Raw genomic sequence first — 15,917 nt, 5'->3', positions numbered from 1 at the left:
GAAATGAAAATTGAAGTTTTTAAAAACAAACGAAAATTGAAATACATTTTTGCCCAAATAAGGCACACAACACACCCAAACGTACTCTTAAGGGACTCGATTAGCATTCTCAGAAAGATGAAACTGTGGACATCCAAAGAAACGAAACAGAAATAACATTAGGGTTCTACGAAGGAGATACAAAGGAGATGAGAGAATCCCGCAGTGCGCGAGAGCTGCTTGCGAAATTAGGGCAGAGGAGAGACGAGGGGCATCGAAAGTCTTTCAATACAATGAAATGCGGATCGCGGGTAGCGGTTCTGCGTGTAATAGTAAAATGGAAACTCCATTTTACAAAACGTATTTGACAGGTGTTTTCCAAACTCGAGATAACATTTTTAAAATGCCAGCGCAGAAAAAACGCTCTCCCAAACACACCCTTAATCTTATTCAGTTTGTTTATTTATTTGATTTAATGAATATTAAAATCGACTCAAAAATTCGAAAATGGAATATTCAGGTATTCAAAACAAAAAAAAAAAGAGAACAATTATACAGAGACCACCTCAAACTTCCTATTTACAAATCAATCATTCTCTTTCATCCATTTTTCAAATTCTCCGGCACAATCACCAAATGACAAAAACGCCCCTCGTAAATCCTAGAATTTCACCTTCTTGACATACCCTAACCCTCCACACTGATTCGGGTCTTCTTGCTCACTTCCGTTAATCGCTCTTTGCTTTCCGGCGAGTCGTTTCTTAGGCCATGCTCGGCATTCAGAAAATCCAGCTATCGCGCAAGCCTTCATCACTGGTATTTCCTTTGGCCCTCAATTTATGGTTTTTGATCAATTTCTTATGAGTTACTGTCTTCTTCTTTTTTGTAATGGCCTGCTGCCCCTCCCCCTTGTAATAAATGGAAGCTTTCCACTTGTAAATTCCACGAGGTTTTGATAAAATTCTTAAAAAATTCATTGTTTTCCAATTTTCTATTTTCTCAGCTTTCCTTAGAGCTCTGTATGGTGGTCTGGAGATCTGCGAAAGGGTTATTGTTGTTTTTTTCATCCATTTATATGAGTAAAATGTCAATTATGTCCACTGGAGCAAACTCTGAAAAGTGAAAATCTGTGGTCTCTTTTCTTTTTAAAATTAGATGATGGGGTTATAATTCATATTAAGTTAATGTTGGTAAATTGTCGCGAGAGCCGAAGTCAGGCAAAGAATGAAAATTATATTTCTCTTTGAATGAGTTAATGGTAATGTCATTTTTTATATAATTTAGAGATTGGGGTTTTATATGAGTAATCATAAATATATAGATGTTAGATGTGTAAACACAAGAAATGCAGTTATGTAAGTAAAGTCACCTTAAAAATGCAAAAGCTTGACATAGAAGACAACTAATTTCATGTAGTTGGATATATTGACTTTTTAGAAACAATATTCCACCACGAATGCGAAGTAAACGTCATAAAAAGCTGGGTGAAACATAAGCTATTCATTTATTGAGAGGTTTGATGTTGATGGAGAAGTACAGAGAGAACAGAGAGAATGAGGAGGATCTACATGTAATTTTTTTTTTTTTTTTGGAAAATGCTTACGATAAGGTTTCAAGAGAAATTCTTTGGAGAGTTCTAGAGAAGAAAGGTGTTAATATGATTTATATTCAAGTCATTAAAGATATGTATACTAGAGCCGTTACTTATATTGGAACAAAAGGAGGATGGACCAAATATTTTCCTATTTCAGTTGGATTACATCACGATCGGTTTAAGCTCATATCATTTTGCTTTAGTTATGGTTTCTCTCACTGGACATTTATAGTAGGATGTACCTTGGTTTATGCTTTTCGCTGATGATATCCTTCTTGTGGGTAAGGCTAGAGAAAGAGTTTCGGAAAAACTTCAGTTATGGAGGTCTATGTTGGAGTTTGAAGGCCTTCATTTGAATAGAACTAAAACTGAATACAAGGAATATTATTTTAGTAGTAGTAGCTCTAGTGACATAGTTGTAATTATGAGTAATCAAATCACTAAAAGGTGTGAATGCTTTAGATGGGGATGTTATTAGTAGAATTCAAGTTGGTTGGTAAGTTGGTTGGTTGAAGTGGAAGGTTGAAGTGGAAGAATGCATTGGGCCTATTGTGTGATAGAAAAATATCGCTTGGATTGAAAGGAAAACTTTGCAAGATGGTGGTGAGAACACTTTGTAAGATGGTGGTGAGAACTGTAATGCTCTATGATGTAGAATGTTGTCCTTTAAAAAAGAAGCATAAAACCAAGTTAAGTGTTGTCGAGATGAGAATGTTTAGGTGGATGAGCGGCTTTGCACTTAGATACAAAATTTGAAATGAATATATTCGTGATAGGGTTGGTGTAGCTCCAGTGACAGACAAAATTCAAAAGAGCCGTCTTAGATGGTTTGGTCAAAATAAACGTCTATCATTTGATGATCCAGTTAGGAGAGTAAATATTTTAGATTCAACATATGTTAAGAAAGGCAAAGTTAGACCATATTGTATAAAAATGATCTTAATTTATTAGAATTAAATGAAAATATAACACTCAAGGATGCAATGGAGAAAAAAGATTCATGTAGCCGACCCCACTTAGTGGGATAAAGGCTTGTTGTTGTTGTTGTTGTATTTTTTTCCTTCGTGATCCTTCAGGCCCTCTCTTATATCCACCCATGATCCTAACACAATTATTTTGACACTACCATGCTTGGTTGTCTAACAATTCTTCATAATGGTAAGCAACGTAATGCACTACTTTTTTCCCCATTTCTCTGTTTCTTTTGCCCTTTCTTATCTTATATCATTTTCTCCCTTTCTCTATTTTTATCTCCACTTTTCATTCTATTTCAAAACCCCTAGCCATATTGAACTAGATTTTTCCGAGATGAAATTTTTTGTCCAAGCTTGTACTCATACTTTTGCCCATGTCATAGACCATCCTTTTTGTCGACGCAATTATTCATGATGACAAACGAAATAGCATGACAATATTTTATATACCTCCCTATTCTTTTTCTTTTTCTTTTTCTTATCCTCTTTTTTTTTTCTTTCCCTCTTATTATTTTATTCTCTTCTTCTCATTCACTTTTAAATCTCACAAGCTAACCAAATTTGCAATTTTGCTTTAGCTTATGGCATCCACAAAGCATTTCCCATGGTTCGCTCCTTTTAAACTGTTCAAGTAGTGAGTTGTTCCAAGGTGACTTTCTATGTTGTTATATCTCTCAATAGTGGGATAAAGTGACCTTTAGTAAATTCTCAGCTGTCACCAATCATTAGAACTTTGAAGAAGAAACTCTTAGGGAGTCGCCATATATGTAGATCATTGGGAAGTTTTCCTTGCATAGGTAGACAAGCTGAATGGATCATTGGTTTCACTTCCTCTAAGGCTATACAAAACTAGCGGATCCCTTGAAGGAAAGGCCGTTGTTGCTTATAGGGTTTGTGTGAGAAAAGGGTTCAAAGGACCTCTAATAAATTGCCTTTGGTCACCAAATATTAAGAAAACGAACCCTTAAGGAATCACAATGTTTGCGGACTATGATGCATGGACACTTCTAGTTAAAAAATTGAATTTAAATTTCCAAAAAACATGTAAACATGTTTATATTTCTTAATATTAAAATTTTAGGAATATTATTCTATTTTTTTAAGTTAAACTTATGTTATTATCTAAGTCATTCAGTGTTTATTTTTTCTATATCATAAACTAAATAATATTTATCGGTCCCTTATTATTAGAAAATTAATATTATGAAATTTTTTTATCATCTCTCCTTTATTGTTTCTAAAGTTCTATTTATTTAATTTTATATATTTTTAATAATTTATGTTAGGAAGATTTACATACATACCACTAAATTCTTATGCATTTACATATCACACCTTACCTATGCATGAAAAAAGTGTATTTCACTTTTCAAAACTTAAAATAATGCTGTTTTCATTGTGATATGAACTATTTAGGTTGGTATAAATCTAAAAACAAAGTTTGGGTGTTTGATATGTAAATATATAAGAAATGGGTTGTATGTAAATGCTCCTTTATATTATAATGATGCATCCAATTTGTATCCGTGTCCTATATTTTTAAATACTGAAGTGTTTCGTCTTCGTGTGGTATCATATTTGTTTTCTCACGTTTGTATCTGTGTATCATTTTAGAGTTGTCTTTGCATAGGTAGACAAGTTGAATGGACAACTTGTGGGGTATCAGAACTTTGTTGATTTTATTTCTCCTAATATTATATAAAACTAAGGGGCAAGGTTCCTATTCCATTTATTGTTTGTGTGAGAAAAGAGCTTGGAGGAGCCCGCCCCTTTAATTGAGAAAAGTAGATCTACTAATGCAATGAATTTGAGAATTAAGGATCAACAATTGTCTTATATTATTTCTGTGTTCTTTTTTGTTTGTAATCTTAATCCATTAAGCGTGTCACATTTTTCTTGCAATATTATTTCCTGATTCATAGGTTATCTTCCTTGTGCTTTATATTTCCTATTGTCAAATAGTACATGTGCGCATCATTATAATTTTCATCCTAATGAATATTTGTATATTCCATGTAAGAGTAAATTGGAAATGCACTCAATGAATATTATTGAATCAATTGATGATTGTTTTAGTAGGATTGTGACGCTATGGCTTTGAGAAATGTGTGAATATCAGCAGCATTGCATTTAAATGCTATATGAGCTTTGAATAAATAAGTAGGATGTCACAGAATATGCAGGAATTGTTGAAACACATATGTTTTGTTCATGTCTATTGACCAAATGTTAGCATAGCTGGACATTTCTATTTTTTGATTTTATCATGTTTATATATAGTATTATTCCTTTTTAAAAACTATTAATGTGTAGTCATTTTCTTCTGAGTTTGCTCATTCTTGTTGTTTATATCTAAAGGCGACGAGCCAAACACTAGATTGGGAGTTTGAAGGAGAGTTGGGAGGAAGTCAAGCCTGCCCAACCTGGGTGTTTTAGTTAGTAGTATTTTGTGCAAGTTGAAAGCTTGACATGACTTAAATTTGTTACCTAACTTCTTTGTTTCTTCTCGAGTTAGAACTTTATTTGACCCCTAAACCCTATGTTATGAATGTTCAGTTACTCTGAATGGCTGGGCAGTCTTCTCATTAGTTACGACTTGTCTGATTTGTTTTTGAAGAACTCGTATGATTACGAGTCATCTAACATTGGTTTATGCTTAGGCGAGAGTTTGATTGACTTGGTCATGTAAGATTCAAAGGCATCCTAGCATAGCATATTTATGGTCAGTAAAGCTAGGTTTGTCTGATCACTCCATTTGGTTCTTGGTCGCCCAAGAGGATGTCCTATAACTAAATGGCTGTTGTTAGATATGTAAATATATAAAAATTGAATGGTATGTATGTAAATCTTCTTTAAAGTTTTAGTCTCTAGATGGCTGTTGTATTATTCAATTAGCACTGAAACTTAAAAAAGAGACATGTTAGTACTGAATCCTTGCGTGTGCTACTTTTTATGCCCCATACCTTTTAAATATGGCAGAAATCTCTTGGGTTTTCAGTTTTCCCCATTCAATTGTGATATTTTTTGGTTTGCTTTAACTTCATTAATTTAGGGGTTATTCTTTCCCTTTATTGATGGAAAGCTGTTGTGCAGTGATATTCTCTTATGAAGCATTTTTTTTCATAAACTTACGATTCAGCCATATATTTAGTTTATGCTCTTGTTACCATCCTATTAGGAAGTTTTTTTTTTAATATTACTATTTTTTATTGGAAATTAACGAAAATTTGCTAGATTTTATGCAAAGACTTACAAAATCATCTCATTGAATGGAATGCCATCAAACGTTTTCATAACATGAGCATATTGTCCGAGTATATTTAGCACATTTTTATAAATTGTAACTTGAATTTAAACTTATTTTCAGCTTTCTTCCGCTCTATAGATGAGGTCATTATATAGTAGCATGGGAGAGGTAAATTTTAATCTATTAGAATTAAATGAAAATATGGCGCTCAATGGGAAAAAATGGAGAAAAAGGATTCATATAGCCGAACTCTCTTAGTGGAAAAAATATTCCGTCCGGACGGCCAACCACCGGTGGCCACGTCGCCTGCCGATGATGTGTCCGGACGGAATATTTTTTACTCTTAGTGGGATAAAAACTTGTTGTTTTTGTGGTGTTGGAAAGGTGAATTTTGAGATATATATTAAAAGTCTGACTGTATGACTACCCATAATTAAGAAGAACTGTTTTAACCTTTTATTCAAATTTCATTTTGCTATTTTTGCTTATTTTAATCTCGCTTTTATTTAATTTAGGGTCAGTCCAAGCGACTCAAAGACGTTGAAATCGGTTTTCCAATTGTGTATGGGACTATATCCTTTTGGCTTGGTAAAAAAGCTAGCGAGTAAGCATTGCACTTCAAAGGTTTTTTATGTAAATTGCATCTCAATCCTTCAATCTTGACCCTAGTAAACTATCAGATCCCTTAAAGCTTTTATCTTTCACATTGGATCCATCATGGTTTGGTAAATTCTAATGATGGCACACCCAAAAGAAATAGGGTTTCAAGTTGACCAACAATTGTGAAAAATAAAAACTTGAAGGCCCAATCTTTACTAGGCGGAATACGAGGGACCTAGATTTAAACAAAATTTTTTTATTAAAGTATTTTTTAATGAATTATATGTGAAATTAATTTTTATACTTCAAGTCGAATGCCTTGTAATAAAATGATAATTGTTATTAGGTATAATTCTCACAAATGGACTGTTTATGTTCGTGGGGCGACAAATGAGGATTTGGGAGTGATAGTTAAGCGTGTCGTGTTTCAACTACATCCCAGTTTCAACAATCCGACACGTGTTGTCGAGTCGCCGCCTTTTGAGCTATCAGAATCTGGATGGGGAGAATTTGAAATTGCTATTACCCTTTTTTTCCATAGCGATGTCTGTGATAAGCAGCTTGACCTGTAAGTTATGTTAGGAATTTGCAAGTTTTAATTTTTACTTTCTTATTGTAATTTCTAATTTAAAAATCTCAATTTCATGCAGATATCACCAGCTTAAACTGTACCCTGAGGAGGATGGTGGACCCCAAACAACCAAAAAACCAGTTGTTGTCGAAACTTACGATGAGATTGTATTTTCTGAGCCATCTGAGGCCTTTTTTCTTCGTGTTCAAAATCATCCAGCTGCAATTGTCCCCAGACTACCCTCCGGGCTCAATTTGCCTCCAACTGGTCCCAACTAGAACCCAAACCACCCACAATTAGAGATGTAATTGAGAGTCGAGTCGAGTCGACTTGTGAGCTAGCTCGGGCTTGGCTCGATAAGTGGTTTGTGAACTGAGCTCGATGAACTAACAAGCCAAGCTCAGGCCAACCCCGACTAGACTTGTTATCTCGTGAGCCGATTTGTTTAAATAATAATTAATATAAAATATACTCAAACTATAAAAAAAATTGAATAATTTATCTTTAAAATATTAAAAATATTGAAAAAAAATGATATTTTACATTTTATATCATGTAATTTCATATTATTTATATCTAAATATCTTGTTCTATTTGTCATTTTATTATGAAACTTGCTTGAATTAATGTTGTTTTCTTTCTTTCATAATAAGCAAGTCGGCTCGAACTCATACAATTAAGCTCGAGCTGAAGCTAAAGCTCGAACTTGATTAATTAATCAAATTCAGGCTCAAACTGAGGGCGGCTCGAATTTGACTTGACTCTTTTACACCCCCAGCTCCAATTATTTTCTCCCTTGAAAGGACAATCAAATTATCACTAGGTTTGATCTTTTTATTTCTGGAAGCTAACTAGATGTTACCCATGCTTTGAATACCATAGGTCCTCCTGAACCTGTGCTTGAGAAGAAAAGAGGTGACACTAAAGACCATCCTTACGCTCAATGGTTCATGAACTTCTCTGAGGCGGATGAACTTTTAAAACTAGCTGCTGCTCGCCAACAGGTACCAATTACAGATCGTTCTGCTTAATTTTGCTTCATTTTTCAGTTCAAATAACTTTTATTCAATCCATATCCTTTTTGTGCGGATTAACTTGACAAATATTATTGGAAGCCATCCTTGACATGTTAAGTATCATTTTCTGTCACCTAAATTGTTATTTTTAATGAATCTTTTTGTTGTGCGGCTCTATGGTTTAGGCTACACTAAGATGGCGCACATTTTTAATGTTTTTTTTTTAACTTATTGAAAACTATATAATCTTATTAAATTGTAGTAGGGGCCTCCTTTGGGTCTGGTGTCTACCAGACCATACCATCTAAAGTTGGCAATGGATCTTCTTTAGAGTTCACTCACACTTTTTTATATCTCCGAACTTCAAAAATTAAGGGGCATTTACATACATAACGCCCATTTCATCTTACTCCTAAACTCTGCTTTTTTGCATTTATACCACTCAAATCTTTCATATCACATAAAAAAGAGCACTTTTTTATTTTTTAAAAGGTCAAATACACATACGTTTTTCAGCGTAGGTGAGGCAGCATATATTGAAAAATTGAAGTTTATCATAAAGCATCCTTACTCTTTGATATCAACCATGATGTAGGATGTTTCAAGGTTTTAAATTTCTAAGATAGATTCTCATTTAACATAAAAATAGATGTGGTTGAAACCAAAGAATGCAATAATTATGCGATTTTTGTAGGCAGTATTTATACTTTTAAACTGAAAAATTGATAAAATCTAGTTTTGAAGAAAGGATGGCGGTCTAATAAAAATTAACATCAAGGACTATGAATGGCTCAGCCCGATTCAATTGTAACAAAGAAGATAGAAGAAACAATCAAAGAAAAAGGTTACCAAAGAAGAACAAAAGTCCATTTGGATTAACATCATATGAATTTTCAGAACCTTGGTGATTTGCGTGTAAATTAAAGGTAGTGGTAGATGGATAAATATGACATAATATTAATCTAAAGTGGTTTGGATGAAAATTGATGGATTTAAGGGTGATGTGGAAGCTTACTGCCCAAAATTCCTTCGGTACTGTAGTTGCTACAGTACCACGGGAATGGACATCGCAGGGGATGTGCCTAAATAATATCGTCTTCCTTTCTTTTGCTTTTTTTTTATTATCTTTATTTCTTTTTCGTCTTTATATATATATGTGTTGTAGGGGTTTAGAAGTTAGCTTTTTTTTTTGGTGTTTTGTATTGGGACAGTTGCCAATGTCTCTTCTTCCTTTGGAGGGTTATATCCTAACATTTCAGTTGGTGTTTCTGCTGTATTTTAGTTTCCAGGTGGTGATTATCTTCCTTACCCCTTCTCGTGTCCCTCTTGCCTCGCTACCAAACCTTCCTCCTAGCTGCAGCCTCCTTTTAGCAGTCCCGTTGTTGTCTTCCTATTGCTCTTTGTCGTCCAGCTATCCTTCTCGTTGCTGCAACCCCTGGACAGTCCGTCTTTGGCTGTCCCTCAGTCACACGCCTTCACCTGCTCGCAGTCGCCGTTATTCCTGTTCACTGTCTCCACCCAAAAGCAGCTGTCCGGGCTGTTTTCTACCGTTCCAACCATCCGACCAGCTGTTTTTCCTCATTCCAGCCTGCTGTCATTGACGTAACACCTCTCCCTTGCTGTTTTTGTGCTGTTTGGTTGCCCCAAACAACCAACTGCTGTTGTTTGAGCTGTCCCTTGCTGCCCTGCCTTTCAAGCCACCCATAATCGCTGTCGCTCCTCATTCAATGCTCAGAAACCCCTTCTCTACCTTGTCGCTACCTCACCAGGCTCTCTAATTATCACCACCTTCACCCGGGATCTGTCCTAACGTGAGTTTACGTGTCATGTGTATTGTATTTTCCCTTTCAAGTGTGTTTGATTATAACCGCCGATTTGCTTCCTGTAATAATATTTATTTTTTCTAATATAGTTTGGGTATTAGAGCTAAATTAACTCTAGTTATATCCCAGGGTTTCTAGCATCCACTAATACCTAACTCTATCGCCACCTAAAATTTTTTTCGCACCTTGTATCACCCTTACAGACCACATTCCATCTACTCACACCCAAAATCTATCCATGCTGCTAAGGAGATAATTGTCGGAAGCCTGATCGAGGGGAAACAATATTTTGCTTATATGAGAAATTCACAAAGAGATTCCCAGGGGAATTCTAGGGAGTATTTGCAGTGGGAAATCCACTAACTATAATAGAGGCTTGCCACATTTGAGAGAAGGAAATGCGGATGGGTCACCCATAGCTATAACAGTGACTTGTAGATTGAAAGAATGGAGTGAACCTCTTCTATCATGTGGATTTCAGGGATTAAAAACCTCTACCTCAAAAATATGACCAGAAATATCTGAGAAGTCATAATTTTGAAGTAAATGTAGATTTTCCGTATTTCGACGACCACATAGATCCGGAAAAATTCGTCGACGGCCACATGAATTTTGAAGTAAAAGTAATTTGGATAGTTGTGCAAAAAGATTTGTGCGGAGGTTTAGCACTTTATGCACTCTTAGGGGCCATTTGGAATCACATTTTTTTTTCTTTTGTTTTAGTCATCCTTTGATTTGAAATAAAACATATTTTTTATTTTATATATAATTGTTTTTAAAAGCACTAAAAAAAGTTTTTTTATTGAGTGTTTTCTTAAACATGTTAATTTATTTTTTGAAACAAAAAATAAAAACATATACTTTTAAAAATAAAAGAAATCAAACCCATAAGAAGAACTTCAGATGAAACTAATTATTTAGTTCTATTTTTTGTTCAATAAATTTTTTCTTGATTGATTGTGGCTATGCATTTCTTGGATGTGGAAAACTTGGCATTGAAAACTTATCCAACAACAAATTGATTTGAATCTGACTAAAGTCAGTGCTTTTTTTGGCCTTTCGACTTAGGGCCCGTTTGGGGCAGCTTATTGACTTGCGGTGGCGTTTTCAAAACGCTACAGAGTGTTTGAAAAAAACGTTGGGAAGACGTTTTCCTGCCGCTCCGTAACACCGATCTCAAATATCTTAAGGATGTGCGAAGCGGGAGGTGGCTTGCGTCCCGCGTATGATTATTGCGCTAGGGTAAAATTTTCCTTATGTGCCCTTCGCTCGCTCTTCCATTCTACTCTCGTCCTCTCGTTCTTCCTTCTTCTTTTTGCAACTTCTCTTGCGGAGATCGACATCGAGGTAACGAAAATTCTCACTCTCGGCCTCCCTGATTTTCCTTCTGCTCCTCGCCTCAAATGAGGTATCTTTTCTCATTTTCACGTTTTTTGCATTTCTCTGAGAAGAGAGATATGGTATTCAATAGATTTTTAGGAATAGAGAAAAGTTGCAACATATTGCAAATAGAGAGAAATTTTTGCAAATAGAGAAAAATTTCTCCCTTCGCATCACTGTCTCTTTCTTGCCCTCCCTGATTTTCCCAGATTTTTGCAAATAGACAAAAATTATTATAGGGATTGATTTGCTACAGAGATCTGGTTTCCAGAAAAATTTCTGTATGTCTTTTTTTATCTATATGTTGTTGGAGCTCGATTTGAAATTGCTGAAAAATGGGATCCGTTTGTTTGTTGTTCTGTAGAGTTTGCAAAATTTTTGGATTTGCTACAGTTCATTTTGCAATAATTTTTTGAATGTCTTTTCGTTAGTCTGTTTTTTTGTAGAGACGAAATTGAATTTTCAAACCCATTATTGATGTTTTCGAATTTCTTATTGAATTGCTGAGAAATTCATATTCTGTTCCTGGATACTCCTAATAAAATTGTTTGGAATTAATTCTTGTTTTTCAAGTCTATGGTTATAGCAATGGGGAGATAAGTACATGCAGAATGACAATTGTTAAGATTGGCAATGATTATGGAATGGTGGAAATGTTTTATGTTACAACTGCTAGTTTTAATGGCATTGGTTATAGAATTGTTGAAATGTTTTATACTCAAGTGTGGTATGAAGTTTTTTTAACACACTCGAATCATTCCAATTGAAATGCTTATTGTCTGCTTGGTCATATGCGAGGATTTTTATTGTTTATATGCATATGCGAGGTATTTCTTTTTATATTTGGCTTTCAAATGACATTTATTCGGCTTCCTGGTTTTATATGAAGCATTTTTCACACTTTTATAGCTGTCAAAATGCGGATCAGAAGAATGCATTAGCTATTTTTATATCAGATTTAAAACGGGAAAGCATTGCAATATTTCTTTTTAGTATAGCAACAGGATGAACATCTCTTTCATTGAATGCTGTGAAATCAAAACTGACATTTGGTTATTAGCATATACATGAAAAGGGAGGAAGAATTAAAACATGTTCTGATTTTTTTTGTTAGTTGAGGAACTTTTATTAGCACCAAAGGGAGAAAAAGGGAGGAAGAATTGCATGTTTTAGTGTTCTCCCTTAAGATTTGTAGTTATGTAACCTTACACAATTGCATAATAAAACATGTTCGATGTCTTACAGTGGATGTAAGTTTTTGACCGAACCACAAAATTCTTTTGTGTTCTTATATTTTTTTTTGTGAGCAAATAACTACACTGTTGTTTGTATTGGTGGCAGAAAAATGGTTTGACATTCATGGTTATTGATTTTTGCTTTGTGCTTGTGCAATTAGCTTTGTGTTGGTGCTGGTGCAATTATTTTTTCAACAATTTTCTTATGCATGTTGAGTTATAATATGAATTTTTTTATGCAATATGCAATTCTTCGTATAATTCCACCATGGCTAAGACAAATGAAGGTTGTCCGTCAGCGATGTGAGATAAGGAAGTTACAAATATTTTCTGCAACCTCTACATCACCGAGATTGAGATTGGGAATAGGCCAACCACCTATTTCAACAAGGAATATTGGCAGAATATAGCTAAAATGTTTAAATAACTGACTGGAAGGGATTATGACAGTCTGAAGTTTAAAAATAAATGAGATCAATTGAAGGGGTAAAAAATTTGGAAGGAGCTGAAACCTGAATTCACGGGATTGGGTTAGAATCTCATTAAACGGACAATTGATGCTTCAGATGAATGGTGGGCCGAAAAATTAGAGGTAAAATTGTCATTATCATTTTTTTATTACAAATATTTTTTATTTAACCAATTATTTCCGTAAACCCCCTTCTCAATGTAATGTTACAGGCAATGCCGACAACAAAAAAATACAAACAGAGCGAATTTGAGTCGGATCTTGAAGACAAATTGACATAATGTTTAAGGGAGTTGTGACGACGGGAAAGCATGCATTCAACCCTAGTGAGACGGGGTTTGCAGGTATATCAGATGACTTCCCGCCAGAGCTGGTGACAGCTGATGAAGAAATACATAGTGTAGACCAGAGGGAGTTGGGGGAGTCAAGCTCGCAATCGAAGAGGCCCGAGCTAGGAAAAAGGAAGAAAGAAAAGGACATTTTTTGTTGAAACTTCATTTGATCGACTCATAGATGCTTTTGGAGCTCCACCGCCTGCTCCACTTTCTGACAGCATATCTTTGATTGTCTTCGAACTTTGTCCACTATCCTTGAATTAGTTGCGGATAGGCGCTTTCAAGCATTATGTATGAAAAAGTTAGAGGATCCAACACGTAGGCAAATATTCATGGCGATAGAACCTGAGCTGCGCATCGAGTATTTGCGTGTTATTGTGGATGAATGAGTTTTTCTATGTTTTATGCTGTTGTATTATGACTATTTGAAATTATGTTCTCATTTGTTTATTTGGAGTTATGTTTTATGTTGTTGTATTATGAACTCTTTTCCCAGGTTGATAGTGCAGCTGAAGACAAACGTAGTCAGAGTTTGAAATTAAATATTTTAATATTTCTCATTGTAGTTGTACTTGTCTTTATACTTTTTTTATTTTTTCTGATGCTCACAAGAGTGTGAGAACTGTATATCCTCTTTTGGAACTCGTCTGTGATGATTTTATATTTTTGCAATATATGTTTATGTACTACCAATAAACTATTCTGAATAAGCTGACTCAAACAGTTTTATCAGATAAGAGCAGGAAGGTCATTTATATAGTCATAACTACCAATAAACTATTTTGAATAAGCTGCCCCAAATAGCAAGCCAGATTACTCTGATAATTTGTAGATTATCAGATCATCAGAATATCAGAATAATCTGCTGATCAACAGCTGTCCCAAACAGACCCTTACTTTCACCGAGGAAGAGAATGACAACCTTTAATTGTGCTTCATTTAATACTATTATGCTTATGGTGCATTTTTATTGTGATGTACCAATCAATAGTGGGATTTACAGATTTATCAAAAAGAATTATATATTTGTATATCTAATACCCAAATTATTATATTTATTTGTACAGTATCCATAATCTTTAAAACATCTAATAAATATTGCTACATTAACTTTGTAAAATAAAACATTTTTCTTTATGAATATATTTTGATTTGATTTAGAAGTTGAATTTTTATTTTTATTTTTTGCTGTTGTTGTTGATACTAAGATGTTAATACAAATACATATAAAGATTTAGGTATTAGATTTATTAATGCTTAAGAATTCTATGGTATGTTTGTAAAACCCACCCTCTAAATCAAAATTAAGACTCAAGTAAAATTATGAGCTACTTTGCAAATTAATTCATGTGCTCATAAAATCATAGAGAAAATACACATGCAAAATGGAGAAAAGTGGAACCAAACAAAGCCTAATCATCTTCTTTTGTGTTAGTTGAGGTGTCGACTCTGTCGTCATTTGTTCATTTTATTGATGCCTGTTCTGTTGGACACCGATTTTTGCTGTCTGCTTCTGCAGTTCCACTTGAGCAAACAATATTAATTTTAGGGTGTTTGGTCTAACAAATGTGAAAACGAATGTTGAATGAAAAGCTAAAGTTAGTATTTTGTAAGGTAGCTTCCTGGAAAGTGCTTTCGCAACTTTTCTTTTCTTTGAGGTGTATTAATTGATCATTGAATGAACATGTACTAAGTCAATTAAAATATTATCTTAAAATGCATTATAATATCGATAGAGACAACATTCTTTTTTTGTTTGATATATTAATTGATCATTTAATGACCACGTACCAACTATAGTTATATTAAATTCATAACAATATCTATAGAGATCGTTCAATCAACTCTCATCAAATTTGCAACATTCTTTTCTCAAACCCCGCAAATCAGCACCATAAGTTTTGGTAGCAATTAATGTAAAGGAAGATTTACATACATCCCACCCAATTCCTATGTATTTACATATCTAGCATATAGACATTAATTTTTACATACATGCCATCTTACCTATGCATAAAAATGTGTATTTCACATTTTAGAAGTTAAAATGATGTTATTTTTAATGTGATATGAAAGATTTAGGGTGTTGCAATTGTAAAAAGTAAAATTTAGATGCTAGATATGTAAATACATAGTAGTTGGTCCCTAATTTAAATCTATCTAATATCTATTCACTTTATTTGACAACCCAAAACCATAAAAGATTAACACGCCACAAACAAAACAGTATAAAACAAACAGAGCCTTATTGAGCTAATGATATTTCAATAAAAATCACATCGGATGTAATAATTTTATCTTTTTTTTTTCTTTTCATGTAATTTTAGGTTTATTTTATTTAAAATTATTTTATTTTTTTTATTCTCTTAGGTTCAAGCTCACATTGTGAAGCTTAGGAGACAACTGAGCATGATCGATGGCCTGCCACAGCAGTCTAAAGCAGCTTCTGGACAATAAAATGGTTAGTGTAAATGATTAACCATATTTTGCCGCAACTAATTTATGGCTGTAAAAACAGAGAAATTGAGTGTACTATGTCTGAACATGATTGCCTGGAATCCAATTAGGCAACACCTTATTAAATTATACTATCTTTCGCAAGCCATTTTAGCCCATTGATTGATAGTTTATAACTCATATATGTGTGTCAGTGTTTATACTTAAATTAGCTCAAAATTTTCAAAAAAAAAAAAA

General features: G+C 34.0%; 1 protein-coding gene across 2 annotated transcripts; it reads left to right on the top strand.

Annotated features, from left to right (window-relative positions):
* The first annotated feature begins 615 nt into the window (after positions 1–615).
* LOC110032781 (transcription initiation factor TFIID subunit 14b) lies at positions 616–15,838 on the top strand. 2 transcript variants are annotated; one of them, XM_020736535.1, is made up of 7 exons: positions 616–795; positions 5,915–5,962; positions 6,310–6,398; positions 6,741–6,962; positions 7,045–7,232; positions 7,848–7,969; positions 15,594–15,838. In XM_020736535.1, the coding sequence occupies exons 2-7, from the start codon at positions 5,933–5,935 to the stop codon at positions 15,678–15,680; spliced, it is 738 nt and encodes a 245-aa protein (XP_020592194.1). In that variant the 5' UTR covers positions 616–795; positions 5,915–5,932; the 3' UTR covers positions 15,681–15,838. The 2 variants fall into 2 exon arrangements, with proteins under 2 accessions (XP_020592194.1, XP_020592193.1); XM_020736534.1 differs by lacking the exon at positions 5,915–5,962.
* The last annotated feature ends 79 nt before the right edge of the window (positions 15,839–15,917 follow it).

Source organism: Phalaenopsis equestris, unplaced genomic scaffold (assembly GCF_001263595.1).
Source record: "Phalaenopsis equestris unplaced genomic scaffold, ASM126359v1 Scaffold001027, whole genome shotgun sequence".
Classification (NCBI taxonomy): Eukaryota; Viridiplantae; Streptophyta; class Magnoliopsida; order Asparagales; family Orchidaceae; genus Phalaenopsis; species Phalaenopsis equestris.
The sequence above is the reverse complement of the archived record's forward strand: the minus strand, read 5'-3'. Positions and strand labels throughout refer to the sequence as shown.

Coding starts and splice junctions, on each gene's coding strand:
- LOC110032781 (XM_020736534.1), top strand. CDS start 748: ATGCTCGGCATTCAGAAAATCCAGCTATCGCGCAAGCCTTCATCACTG. Junction 6,399..6,740: donor CTTGGTAAAAAAGCTAGCGA/GTAAGCATTGCA, acceptor AATTGTTATTAG/GTATAATTCTCACAAATGGA. Junction 7,233..7,847: donor GCTCAATTTGCCTCCAACTG/GTCCCAACTAGA, acceptor TGAATACCATAG/GTCCTCCTGAACCTGTGCTT.